Source organism: Xyrauchen texanus, chromosome 41 (genome assembly GCF_025860055.1).
Source record: "Xyrauchen texanus isolate HMW12.3.18 chromosome 41, RBS_HiC_50CHRs, whole genome shotgun sequence".
Taxonomy (NCBI): Eukaryota; Metazoa; Chordata; class Actinopteri; order Cypriniformes; family Catostomidae; genus Xyrauchen; species Xyrauchen texanus.
The window spans coordinates 8,522,510-8,537,640 of NC_068316.1; the positions used below are offsets into that span (position 1 = coordinate 8,522,510).

The 15,131-nt window shown below is 37.1% G+C and overlaps 1 protein-coding gene across 2 annotated transcripts in view; it reads right to left on the reverse strand.

Annotated features, from left to right (window-relative positions):
- Nucleotides 1-466: 466 nt before the first annotated feature.
- The window catches only part of plppr5b (phospholipid phosphatase related 5b), a 72,473-nt gene continuing 57,808 nt past the window's right edge, over nucleotides 467-15,131 (reverse strand). For both annotated transcript variants that reach the window (XM_052113564.1, XM_052113565.1), the window contains 3 exons: nucleotides 12,645-12,821; nucleotides 6,563-6,697; nucleotides 467-1,091 (listed from right to left, as the gene is read on the reverse strand). In XM_052113564.1, coding sequence (XP_051969524.1) covers nucleotides 1,062-1,091; nucleotides 6,563-6,697; nucleotides 12,645-12,821 — 342 coding nt within the window. In that variant the 3' untranslated portion in view covers nucleotides 467-1,061. The remainder of the gene's footprint in view (nucleotides 1,092-6,562; nucleotides 6,698-12,644; nucleotides 12,822-15,131) is intronic.

Sequence of the window (15,131 nt, forward strand, 5' to 3'; positions counted from 1 at the left end):
TGGTGATTTCCTTTGCAGATTACTCTATCCTTCACATCAGACTGATCTAAACTCCTTAGGGTTCACACATAGCTTTAATGTGATTGCCCACAGTGAAAAATTGAGTCATGGCTCATGAATCATCTAACCAATGTATTTTCACTGAATGTGTGAGGCCAGTACTGCAATGAGTTGACTGTAGTTTTCATCATGAACTTTGGTAAAAGTTTTTTGGTAATAATGTTCTATACATTAACATTAGTTGATGAATTAGGTATCATGAACTAAAAAGAACAATATTTTTTTACATTTATTAATCTAGGTTAATGTTAATTTATTAATGTACCATTGTTCTCAATATATTTACTAATGTTAATCTATTCTTATGATAATACATAGCTATAACTTGTAATGATAAATTAAATTTATAGTTATTAAATTCAAATTCTAATAGCACACAGTATGTAGAAATTAACATAAACCGAGATTAATCAGTGCTGTAGAAGTATTCTTAATTGTTAGTTCATGTTAAATATTGTGTTAACAAATACATAATTGTAAATGTATTGTAAAACAAATGTTATGCCTTAGCGGATATTAGATTGCAGACACAGTGTATTTACGTGTGTAATCATCCAATGTAAGCACTAAAATAGAAACAAATGAATACAGGAATTAACACTTTGCCTGGAATATATGCATATGAAAAAAACACATAGGTTTAGTCCATTTTGAGTTTCAGAGGTGGATATTAGCATCAATCTGCCAGATACTCCTCCAAAACTCAAATGTGCCCTCAGGATACACTTGAGAAGTTCTTGCAGAACACTCTTGTTGTGAGCAAGTAGAATCAGTCATGAAAAGGTATAAAGAAGATTCAGTCATTAGTTGCGTTATTGTACATTAACAGTTGACAGGACAAACATTTTTGCGTACACACACACACACAAAGCGGGGGCAGGGCAATCCAAAACAACAACATTGAGCGTATGAGCACTGTGTTAATGCAGAGCCGTGATTATCGGGACTGGATGGTAAACAGCGTGGATGTCCAGTGTGTCTGCCACACCGGCGACTCAAGGTCACGTGATCTCAGCGAAGGTGATGTGATTCTGTTGACGAAATGAGAAAGAGCAGAGGAAGAACATCAGCAAAAACATGAGGGCATCAAACAGGTCATCTCACCTGTATGAATCTGCTTTGAACTAGAGAAAACTTTGGTATGCAAAGGTTTTTCAACACCTTGAACACCTTGGTTGAGGAACCAAATTATTGAAGTTTTCACACTTGGTTCAATTACTTGTTTTGAACCCAAGTCTGATTCCACCCCCCTCCCCTGCATCTTATAGGTCTTTCAAATTGTATTTTTGGCCCAAAACCATGGTACATTTGCATCGCCATTGTGAAAGCTAGTGGCAGCGGTTTATAATTGTAGCTAGTTAGCAAGGTGTTTGCACCAATAATGGAATGTGCTGTTTACTTACTTGGTCATGTTTTGTCCCTTTGGTTTTACAACCAAAACTTAATACACAGAAAAGTAAACGGTACCTGTATCTGACTAACGCATAAGACCCTCGTTTTCAAGCAGACCCGCATCCCTTTGACATCCCTTTTTAGGTTTAGTTTGTTTGTTTGGTGTGAGTGCAGTTTTCCAAACACAGATGTGCATTGGGAAATGTATTCTATGGTCAAAGAAAAATTTTACATCAGTAGTTCATTTTCGTATTTGACAGCAAGGAACCACAGCCGAGACACCCCAACCAAACAAATCAAACTGATTTGAGTTGGCAACAAAAGCTCTTGTTCTCCACAAATCACTTTAGAAATGTAATGAAACACATACTGTCATGCACGAGGGTAGAGGGCTGTGTCTTTATTAGGTTCTACTTGGTGTAAGCTTAGGTAAAATATCCATCTGCAGATTTGCTTGAGCCCAGTTTGATTGCCAACTCCACTTGCCATTCTACAAGCAGTCAATAGTTTCTGCGTGAGATTGGACAGAGGAACTAGGTAATAGCAAACACTGATGGCTTTGTTCAACCTTGATATATTTATGATTTATGTTATTTACTCCATATCCAAGTAAATGAGTCCCTGTCAGAGCCGATTATTTGTACATAGGGAGATCAAGGCAACATATTGAGCTAGTCAGGACTGATTTAGTTTTAAGGATTGATTTAAAGACATCAAGGGTTTGAGAGGATCTTATATGGAGCGGCAAATTATTCCAAAGCCGTAGGGTTGCAACATACATATAAATGGGTGTTGAAAGGAATTTAGTTGGAGTTGTGGTTGAATTTAGAGTGATTTAATGATAGGCAAGTACACAAAGTACCTGTACTGTGCTGAAACAACATAGTGCATTAGAAAATTCATAAATAATACAGCTGGAAATTAAGTGAGTTCATCAGGGATTCATAAAACCATTTCGTGGGTCATATCACTGATATAATGTGACCTCAGCAGAGAATGCGGTGTGGCTTTCGTCAAACAAATTACTTCATGCTTCTAGTGATATTTGCTGTGATATGTGAATCTCTGTGATTTAAAGAGACAAAAACAGATCTGTATTTTCCTCGTCTTCTCACTCTGCTTTTTGTCAGGCGATATGGGTTGTGACAGCAATCTGTCTAGGGCATAATTAATCAGAAATCTGAGTGGAATACTCAGTCCTAGAAGCCACACGGACATTATAACATCTAACACTTCATCTACATAGACTTTGTCATCCAGGATGAATATCGTTCTATTTTAAATCAGCACCCTTGACTAAAGAACATATAGGACATTAGCATTTTTATTGGTGGAAAGAGCATTTTATTTGATGCATTCCAATAAAGCATTTGTGCAACTAATACAAGTCCCAGACCACAGTTTGTTTTAGCTGAATAAGCAAACAAGACTAACATTTAATCCCTCATATAGAAGGCACATACCATGAATATGGTACAAGTTGGTGTCACATTACATTTATAAAAGCCTTAGGAGGTACAAATTCCATGTTTTTGTTGTGAGAACTATTGTCAAATGTCTAATATATCTATCTATCTATCTATCTATCTATCTATCTATCTATCTATATATATATATATATATATCTCTTCATAACAATCGTGAGTCTCATGGAATAATTTATTTGACTTCTGAATTATACTTTTGCATTTTTTTGAAGCTTGAATAGGAAGTCACCGTGAACTGCCACTGTATGACATCACTGAGCAAAACATTTATTTTATTTTATTTTACAATTTCTCCCTTTGTGTTAAGAGAAAGTCATATAAGGTTATAACAATGCAGGGGTGAGTAAACAATGACAGAATTTTCATTTTAATAATCTTTTAAGCACCTCCTTTCACTCTCCCTTTAATTTTAAACATTTCAGGCCCTATTCTATACCATATTCATGGAACGTACCAGAAACAAATCAACACTGCAGACTGGTTTGCTTTCAAGTAAGACCGTGAATTACTGTAATAATTCGTAAAGGTATTTCAAGGCTATGACATTCATATTTGCAATGTATTAATGAGTCTAACGGGCTCAGTGGTGGCTTGTGGTTAAATTAAACTGTAAATACCAGATATAACTCTCAGTTGTAGAAGGATAGTTTCAACCAGGGAACTAAATGCAGACAGTAGAGTCAGGAATTGAGGATTTTCAAACCTGTTTCAAGTCTCAGGAGGCTTAGTAGTGTGTTTTGACTTATATTTTAGGTCACACAGCTCAAACACCAACACCAGGTTTCATTTAAGGTTTTAAAATGAATTCAGGAGCTTTAGCTATGAAAGAAAGATGTCTAGAAGGAAATATACGTGCAAGGAAAACTTATTTGATCACAGAATCTTTGACTTGACTGGTGCTATCAGATAGATTAAAGGTCTCCTGTCACAAAAACACAACAACAAAATACCTTTAAAATGACCTGATTGTCCTACCAAAATTACCTGTTTGATTATCTGTTTTGTTTTTTTTGTTTTTTACTTAGTGGTCATATCAACTATGGTTTCCAGCAAATACATGGTTGCAATAATACTATAGTAAAACCATGGTTTCTATTGGACTACCCATTTTCATACGGCTTAGTCTCACGAGACTTTCGCGCTCAATCCCGAGTTCCAGGAGAAAGTCATCACTCCTATCAGCCCAGAGGAGAAAGGGAACGAGTGCGATCGACAGACCCCACTTACCCGGAACAAACCCTTCCCTCGACTCCCGACCTTTACTGTGACCAACTCACTTTGAGGATTTCAACCTTTATATGAATTTTTATTTAGAATTATAAGTATTATTAATACAAAATATTAAGAGTGGTGACCGGAAACAGGATGGGGAAAAAGAGTGGGACAAGGGGCGGATTCGAACACAGGTCGCTGACATGAAAAAGCACACACACACCATTGCACACACTAATGCCACTGAAGCTACACTTACAAGTAAAAGAGTTTCCACCAGACTATTGAAGTGCAAATAGTCCCTACGTTCTTTTTAACAAGATCCCTGATCATTTTAGACTGACTTAGGGGCCTCTCACACTGAACAATTTTTCCAGCCGCTTTCCTATGTATGGAGTGGTGGTGGTGTAGTGGTCTAAACCACATAACTGGTAAACTGGTAATCAGAAGGACGCTGGTTCAATCCCCACAGCCACCACCATTGTGTCCTTGAGCAAGACACTTAACTCCAGGTTGCTCCAGGGGGATTGTCCCTGTAATAAGGAACAAATAATAATAAAATAATAAAAGCGTCTGCCAAATGCATAAATGTAAATGTAACATGGGCTAGATGGACGTCTAATGTCACTATTATGTCACGTCTCTCAGAATGTTTTTTGGACAAGTATCAAGTTAAAGTATCGTGTTTCTGCATCTACCTTTTTAGCACAATGACACATTCAGTGTGAATCCATTTATGCAGCACATTTCAGCACAAATAATTGTTTTACAAATCTGCCACAATGTAATGAAGACTTTGCAAAGAGGCTGTCGTTTAAAGATAGGGGAATAAAAAAACAGTAGTCCCAACAATAAACCCGCAATGTGTGTGTCCTAGTGGAACAAAGTGCTGTCATATTTACAACACCATTAATTTTGCTAACAATATAGGTGGACATAATGGGGGGGAAATATTTGAAAACGTATGATATGACCCCTTAAATTTTATGTTTGACTGAGAAAAGGATAAGGGCATGACAGGAGATCTTTAAATAAGTTTGAAGTTCAGAAGATAAGATATATCAATGTAGAGTGAACAGCACTGGACAAAAACCACTCAGCCGGTGATGCCAATGCTCTGGGTACACTCTAATTAGGTACAGGTAATTGGTCTGTTCAGGCTAAATGAACATGATTGGGTTTTAACTGGGTTTTGAAGACAAGGCGGTGTACACCAGAGGTTTGGCAGGCTGAGTTCATCACACAGATGTGCATACGTTTATTGCCTTGTGCTCTGCAGGTGTTGGAAATGGCTGTTTTTGCCAGCGATCCAGCTAAAGAAACTCAGCAGACGTTCTTTCAGAGTTCTTTCCTCATCGTCCATTCTCAGATCTGTCGCCTGAGGGACAGGAACGCACAAATATACTAAGTGTTGAAGGGTCTTGATGATAGGAGCGATCAAACTGACACATTCAGGACCCATGAGAGCTGAATTAACAGACTTGCTCTTCAAACAGGACATGTACAAGGCAGTGCAATTATCGCTAAACTGAAACTAGAAAGACTGACAAAAAAATTAAAGCTAACAATGACAGAGTAAAGAACTACCAAAAACAAAATGGCATTAAAATGGACAAATTGAAAATAAAATATAAAAATGAAATATATATATTTTTTTAAACTATGATAACCCTGTTATGAGAAACAGCCTGGTTCCACAGGTGTCAGGTGTTTTTTTTAATTAATTAATTGTTTTATTTCCCTAAGGATAAGGTTAATATACATACTGTACATTTTTGCTTAATAATATTTATGTGGCTCTTTGTACATATCATGGCACTTTCCTAGTGAAATAAACACTAGAGGTGCTACAACAACAATAACTAATATACCCTTTCACCCGAATCACCAGTAAAACGGCAGATTTTAAATTCCTCCCTGCCCAGGTGGCGATATGCTCAAATAATGTGAATTGCCAAAAACAAATAAATAAGTGGAGATTTATAATAAAAAGGATTTAAATATTGATGTGTTTCTCACCCACACCTATCATGTCACTTCTGAAGACATGGATTAAACCACTGGAGTCATATGGATTACTTTTGCCTGTATATGCTTTTTGGACCTTCAAATGGACCTACAGAGCTGAGATATTCTTCTAGAAATCTTCGTTTGTGTTCAGCAGAAGGAAGAAAGTCATACACATCTGGAATGGCATGAGGGTGAGAGAATTTTCATTTTTGGGTGAACTATACCTTTAAATCCTCATCTGTCTGGGAAAATCTAACCTGCTTTTAGTGCCACATAGTGGACATTTCACCTCAGAACTACTGCGATACGTGTAAGAAACCACCTGATATCGATTTGCAAAAATGGCCCACAGTCACAATTTTCATGAAACTAGGCTGGTTTTTGTCCAATGTGCGGTTTACCTGTGATGCGATGTACTTCTCCAGTGGACTCTCCATCCTGGGTGAGCTGACCATAGGATTGTTAATTAGGTGATCCTGCGGGGGGTCCTCGTTCAGGAGCTGTTTGCCTTTGAAGTTGTGGACCACGCACACAACCTGAAATCATGAAAAACAGCAATAATGCGACATCATTATTTTTAGTTGAAGCATGTCATTTAAACAATCTCAAACTGTAAGCCATCTGTAAGTTGATTTCCTCTTAAAGTGCAAACAATTTGAACCCCTACTTATTAATAATGATTGATAACTCAAACCTCAAAGTATGAATATTTTTTTGTCATTTTTAAAATCAATTCATTCAACTCAGTATGCAGCTCTAAGATCTAATATGGCGCAGATTTGATCATGATGGTTGGTCACAAGAAATGCAAGAACAAATGATGTTTGATAGTATTGATGTCTAACCTGAAACATAATTTATTTGAGAACTGCATAAGGAGTTGCATGAATGGTTTAATTTGAGAGTGAATAATGACTTACATTTTTATTTTCACATACGGCTTCAGAAGACTTGGAATATGGTGCACTAGTCATATGGACTACTTTGACCATTTTGTATCTTGATAGAATTTTGAATGTTCAAAATTTCTCCTTTTGTTTGAAAGGGCATGAGGGCAAAGCAATCACAGAAGTTTCCTTTTTGGATGAACTATTTCCTTAATATAAACAAAAAGAATAATGAATAATAAATCTAAGCAATCAGACTTGTGATGTTCACTCTCTAGATGATAAAACAGGCAAAAACATCTCACAGACATACTGTACAATGAAAGAAGGGAAGGAGCTATATATAACATCCAGAATAGAGACTTGTCAGAGGGCTCTTCTGTCTTGAGCCAGTAAACGACCTCCAAGTAACCACCTAGAACACCTTAGCATCATGGGGGCGGGTTTTTTAATGGACAAGCACTACACACTACTAATCTAGTTTAAATTATACTCTTAATTTGGATTGTGCATTTTGCTGGCCTCTCAACCTCTGGTCTTGAAAGTCAAGCTTCTTCAATCCTCTCCAGTGAATATTGTGATTTATGTTAGCATTTAGCCGCCGTTTTGCTGGAGCAAACACATAAAGAATCATGTGATTAGATGACACGTGGCAATTATTGAAATTGCATGTGCAAAGCATTTTATCACATAAGGAGCCCACTAAAAAAAAACTTATATCTGCCTTATTTATACCACTGTGGGTCTATGATTCGAAGAAGCGCTGCATACATGATGGATGAATATAAACTACCAATAGACTATGTGACCTACTTTGGACCCTGTTTGCTGTGTAGGAGAGCTTTTTATTAACAGCAGCAGCTTTCACAGACAAGTCTGATAAAAGTGTAGCTCTGAAATATGCATGCAATTACACATTTTAATATATCTAGCTAGCAGTGAGAAGGAACAGAAGCAGCTTAGTTTGTCTTTAAGGAACCCTGACATGCCTACTTACAAAATTACTGTTATTTTCCTCTCTTCCCACTGTGACACAAGATTCTCCCTGACTGTGCAGCACACAGTGGCTTTGTACTAAGTTTGCATGCTTTTATATTGTGTGCTCCATTCATAGCACAGCTCATACCTATGCTACATGTTTACTGCACATTATACTCAAGAACTTCTCAAGTTCTAAAGATTGTGCATTGTCTCTGTCCAGCTCTGTGATCAATTTCTACAAGAGATGTTCTTTAAAAAATGCCCCACTCTACACTTTATTTTTCTCAAAGTCAATTTATATTGTCAGACAAGGTTTCTTGCACCAAACAGTCATAATTTAGTTACTTTATAACTCTCTCCTTTGAATGGCCATTAGTGTACCTATTATCCCTATTGTACCTTTAAGCTTGTTCGACCCCATGTGCATTTGCATAGATGATGTATTTTGGCTTTGATATATGCAACGCATAATTTTAATTCATGATCTCAGATCAGAAGACTATGTCAGTAAAGGGTTAAACGTTCGACATATGGAGTCATGTGACAAAACAACATGGCGCAGATCACAACAGTTTGTCTTTGGGAGAAAAGACAACAAAACTACATCTAGTAAGAAACCTCATTAAGTTTGCAAACTGAAACCTTTTTTAGTCAAATGATTAGAGTCTCTAGATTCAGCCATTTTTTAATTTTAGCAATTTGGAGGGCCTGGGTAGTTTAGCAAGTAAAGATGCTGCCTACCACACCTGGAGTCGCTAGTTTGAATCCAGGTTCTACCAATTGGCCTGGTTGCTAGGGTGGGTAGAGTCACGTTGAGTTAACCTCCTCGTGGTCGCTATAAATGTGGTTTTCGCTCTCGGTTGGGCACATGGCGAGATGTGCGTGGATGCCACAGAGAATAGTGTGATTCTCCACACATGCTAGGTCTCCACGGTAACGTGCTCATCAAGCCAAGTGATAATATGCTGAATTGATTGTCTCAGATGTGGAGGCAACTGAGATTCATCCTCCACCACCCTGAATGAGGTGAGTCACTATGCCGCCACGAGGAATTAAAGCACATTGGGAATTGGGCATGCCAAATTGGGGAGAAAAGGGAAGAAAAAAAAAAATGGAGCGATATATCGTGAAACGCAATGCTGCTAACCACAATGTACACTAATATGTACTTTAGTGCATTTTTTTCCTTAGAAATCCTATATTTACTGTGTGTAGTATCACATTGAGAATCAATTGATCTAGGGTCTCAGGAGGTTATGACTTGTAAATCTCTGTTATGATTGGCCAGCTTCCACCTACTGGCATTATTGTATTGCTGGCAAGGCCACACTATTGATATTCCTCAAACATTGTAGCAAAAGTCTTTTTTTTTTTTTTTTTAAACCTAAAGGGCAGATTTTGATGGGCAGATAAATGCCTTAGCATGTACTGCCTATAATCAAGTGTATTTATTTTGTTGTTGAAACAAGTTGAAAGCTGACATCCTCCAGCAATCTTGCAGATTTTAAAATGCAGCTACATCAGTTCAATTCCCTCCTCCCTGAACTCACATGACACCAAATTAAAATCCTCTGATACACAAGGCACGAGAAACACATTTTCACATTGTTTGAAGAGCATCAATACTGCCTGACCACAGACAAATTAATTGCTGAAGTCAATCAAATAATCATTAAAGAGCTCAGTGTGACAGTTTATTAAAACAGACATCAACCACTCTCTGGGACCACTCAGTCCTTATCTTGACAGGGGCTGAATTTAATTCAGACAGGAGTTATGCAACATTTTTAAACCATTTATTTATTTCATTTTCTGTTCTTAAATGAAGTCACATGGGCAAAATCTCTCAACAGAGTATGTTATTTAGAGAAATGTGAATCATTGCTTGAAATGACACAAAAAGTGTCACTCTTGTAAGGTCTAAGATGCCTTTCACAATGAACATGGAGTTGTGCTAGTTGAAGCACCACGAAGAGCAGAACGCAGGTGTCTCGAGACACGTTTTTGACAACTGAAGTTCTTTTAACTTGGCACGGCATCTAAAAACATGCTGCTCCAGCACAAGATGCTGAGAAACAGTGAGACGAGGAATAATTGGTCAAACACGTCCATCTAGCACACATTTACATTGTGTAGCTTGTTGAAGAGAGGCGTGCTTTTAATTTTCTAAGCGATCTGACTTTCCATCTGTAAAGCATATCGTTCCATTTTAAGTGTCATATATGTGTGCACACACACATCACATTTTAAATCATAAATGTCACAAAAACATGCTGAATACTTTGCTATCATCTGAACATTGAAGCAACGTATTGCAAACATTGTAAAAATCATCTAAACAAATGAAAATGCACACATCAAATATATGCCTTGCCAATGTATGAGTGCTTTTGAAGTTTCTTACTCAAGTCCAGAACTTAATAGAGAAGTTGTTCCATTGTGGCAATCTGACCTAATTAGCAGCTAACATGAAAAATTCAGTCTCCTGGCCAATGATATTCTGCTTTGAGTGCCAGGAATCGCAACTTGCTGAGGTTTCTGCATACTCAGGATGGAGGTAAGAGCTTAGGAACTGGTGAAATCGCATGCTGCATTTAACACATGTGAGGTTGGATTTCATGTATTTCCCTTCATGGCTACTTTTTCTCTCAAAATGTTGCATCTTTTTGGACCTCAGCATTCTGATATTCTAAAAAGTTGATCCCAAATGAATCCCTACCCAAACAAAGTGTCCATTTATATCTTGGGTAAATAAACTCAACCCCAAGCCAGCATGTTTTGTTGTAGCACTTTGGAACAGGTACCTTTAAGGGGTTAGACTCAAGAGGACACGAGCCATGGTTTCTACAAATGCAATACCATCTGCTCTTGTGCCTCAAGAGGAGTGCTATATCATAATGTGTCATATGTGGGTTGCAGAATGAGAGGGAAATCCATTTTCCTGCATTTGGCAGCTACACAACACAACTAGCTTTAAGGAACAGGAGGCCCAGAGCAGAGGTTTTTCAACACGGTTGATAGTTGCCATGAGCTTGGCTGGCCGTATAGCGCGAGTGGCAGAATCTGAGTGGCTTTTCATCTAAGCTTCCCACTAGCCAAAATTCCAGCTATAATAGGGATGCACTGATATTAAAATGTTTGGCCAATATTGATCTTCACAAAAAACTATACGCCAATACCGATTTTTTTGCCACTTACCTTATTTTGTCATCAGATAACCGTTTTACAGAGTTGTAACGACTTATTGTGGTATGATACATCACGGTTAAAAAATGTGACGATGTGCATCATGGAAATCAAGGACTTTTCTTTTATTATTTTAGCGTCTGTTCTATCCATTACACGCAATGCCCTAAACCTGCGTAATGCGTGCCTACAAATGGGAATCACTTAATTGCACACAAGGAGCAGTAAAATAAGACTGAACACTACTGTTCTTTCCCTGTTCTCGGCTGATTATTACCCCCAGCACATCTCTGATGGATCATTTAGCACTTTTAAGAACAGTTTTAAAGTAATAATAATTAAGAAATTCACTCTTAACTTTTCTGGATTCAGGTTTAGTTTAAAGAATCGTGAACTGAACCATGAGTTCAGTATCATGAACCGAACCATATCGTGAGATGAGTGAATCGTTACACCCTTAATCTTTTACTTATGAATTAGATTAGATATACTTTATTGATGCTGCAAGGTAAATTGTTAAAATAGCCTATGCTTTTTTTTATTGTTCCAACAATAAATCATTTTCATTGAACATGGATTAGATCTGTTGAACACATGACAGGTCAAAATATTAAAGAGAACAACAATGAAAGATAAATAGAAGATGAATGGATTGGTATAATGGATAATGCCGTCCAGAGCACTAGAGGGTGTCACTTGCTCCCACAGCACTGACTGAAGCACTGAATGCTGACTATATTTTAAAACACAGCCTTTTAAGGTTTAGTAAACAAGCAAAGGCCATATTGAGATTTCAATCTTAATTCAATCAATCATGCAGTATTAATGGATATTATACAGATGTCTCAGAAGTCAAAGTTTGCTGGTTTCAAAGTGTTTTGGATGGTTTTACCTCATCATGTAGCTTATAGATGTAAGTGTACTTTCACAACAGTCACGTCCATTTATGGTTGTTTTTCCACATTAACGTCAGATCAAGAAAGAATACAAATGTAATATTATATGTTCTTAGGAGTGCCAACGTTTCTACATATTGTGGCAATTATTATTTCTGAATTGTGCATTTTGAATTCACAGAGTTTTTACAAAGTGTGTTACTAAGTGATTATAAAACAAACCATAGTTTTTTTTCATACCGGCATTTTCATGCTCATAACCGATGGTTTTAATTTGGTCAATAATTGACAGATAAATATCGGCAGCCAATATATTGATGCAACCCTAGTCTCTAACATTGCTGTGTTATCCTTGCTCTCTACTCCATGTTTGTCACTCCCACAAAGGTCTTAAAGGATTATTTCAAGCAGAAATAAAAATTCTGTCATCATTTATTCAGCCTCACAGTCTGTGCCTCACACAAATATATTGTTTGGCATTTCAAGAATTGGAATATAGTGCACAAGTAAAATATAGTAAATTGAAAACTTACTAGAAAGGTAGCAATGGCCACTCCGATGATGAACCCGGCGATAACGTCAGACCAGTGGTTACGGTACTCTGCCACCCTGTTTATACCCGTGAGAAAGGCCAGGCAAATCAGGCCCAAAGACATAACTGGTTTAGCCAGACGAGTTCCTTTGGCTTTCACTGTAAATGTGATGTACATCTGAAACCAGAGATAAACAAAACACAAATAAGCTGTAATATTCTTCTTTTATTTCAGAACAGAGAATGGACCCTTTTGACAGACTGAAGCATTCCAGCTTTATTTTAATTATAAACTATTTAATTTTAATCATTTTAATTAGCAAATATTTAAACGGGTCATGACATGACTAATCAAAAATGTATTGATCTTTTGACATAAAAACTTTCTGTAAGTTTCAGAACTCAAAACGTCTTCCTCACTGTAAAAAGTGCATTTGTTGAAACCAAGCTGCCAAATGACTCGTTCTCTACTTCCTCCAAATTGTGATGACACACTGTGGTAGACCTTTGCATCTGACCATCTCAACAACAACACATCAATGCCTAATTTACATTTAATCACTTTCGTAGCCTGCCCAGTAGCATTTACGCCACTACAGTTTACTTCTGCATTCCAAACCAGGAAATGTGAAAAGGATCCACTGATATAAACATGGTGGTGGATTATTGCGTAACAGATATATTTTTTATGGATAATTTTCAAATGATTTGCAATAAACTGACATTAATCTTGTGCACCCTAAATTGTTTCATTTACTTTTTTGTGATTAACTTGTCATATGTAAATCTATTTGTGATGCTGATGCTAATGCTAAGGGAAAACGATTGAGCAGCCTCCTGTTGTTATGGTTACCTCCTCAGGCGAATGTGGGCTGTGTTCCATTCAGAAGTGATCATCCCTATGCCCTATAGCCTTCAAAGTCTTTACCTTCCTCTGTGAGAGTTTCAAACTCACTTATTTAATCTGTTTGAAACGACCCTACATCATGGACTATTAAGATTGTTCTCCCTTCAAAGTGCCTAGCGAAGGCATCATTTATACTATATGTATTTGGCCTTACGGTCTCTGAACTCTGAGTCAATTAATGCATTTTTACTTAGAAAAGCAGTATGAACAGAAATTTTAGGCTGTATACTGTATTGAAGTAAACAGCTTTTCTTCACTGTTAATCTGGAAGGCAAACCAGAGTTCCCAGTGGAAGCCTCTCCATCAGGAGAGAGATTTGTGTTATGACTTTGAAAGATAATTTAATGCAAAGTGAAAAAAGTAAGACAAATGTGGGACATTCCTGTTAACTAATATATGCGCAAGACTGAAGGTCATTGAGGAAATAGCATGCAAAGAAAGTAATCGTTACAGTGTGTGAGTCTGAGATATTATACAGCACGGTCTCACTCTTTTTCTGTTTATTTCTCTTTTCATTTAAAGATTCAAAGGTTGTCATCACACTGTGACCTAGTTTTCTTCCGTCTCCAGAGAGAGTTGGGGTGAGCAGACCATTTCTGTGTCCTCCAATCTCAATATGTACAGTATCTACTGTATGTGTGTTTTTGGAACATAAACCAGACAGATCTCGTCTCTAACGAGGCTCAAATCTCTTAAAACGAACCATCAATTATTTTCGGTGAATGCCACAAAAAATGGCTCAGAGATTTCCTTGGCCTGCTGTTTTAAAAGGAAGATATTGGATTTTTAATTTAATACAAATTTTACAAGAATATCAAAGAATGTGTACAATGAAAGTCTATGAGGCAAGGCAACTGCAGAAATATTGATATTAAACAAAAGGCGTTATGCCACTCACACAGTCCTTTTAATAGTTAATAGGAATAGTTCACCCAAAAATACAAATTGTCATAATTTACTCCCCCTCATTATAACCCATTATTATCTACATAGTCAAAACATTGGCTGTCAAAAGTGCCAACATAGTATAAAGCTTAAAACGTTATCCTACCTCTTCTGCATTACATTCCCTTGCACTCTTTTATTTTGTATTATTATTATTATTATTATCTCTGTTTTGTTGTTGTATTGTTTGTGCACTTGAAGCTTCTGTCACCAAGAGAAATCCTAGCATACTTGGCAATAAAGGTCCTTCTGATTCTGAAGTTTGATGCATACCTGAAACAGCAGTGGCAAAATCTCAGGCCAGCAAAGCCTTCTCTGCTGGCCTAACATGCCAAATAAATAAATATTTTTCATCATTTCATTCTCAATCACCTTTTTGCCAATGTATTTTTAATCGCTTTCCACTCTTAATTAATATTCAAATAGAGAAAAAATAAACGTTTATCCAGTCAGAAATTATTCCTTGATGCTTACAAGTAAAGCTTGACAACTGTTTCACAAATCACATGCCCAAAGCCAAGCTCATTAGCCAAAGCAACATGTGAGTTTAAGCTCCACCCCCTCAGGCCATCAGAATTTCCACAGAATCCCTAAACAGTGCAAATGAATGGGCAATTAAAGTCAGATTGACACTTG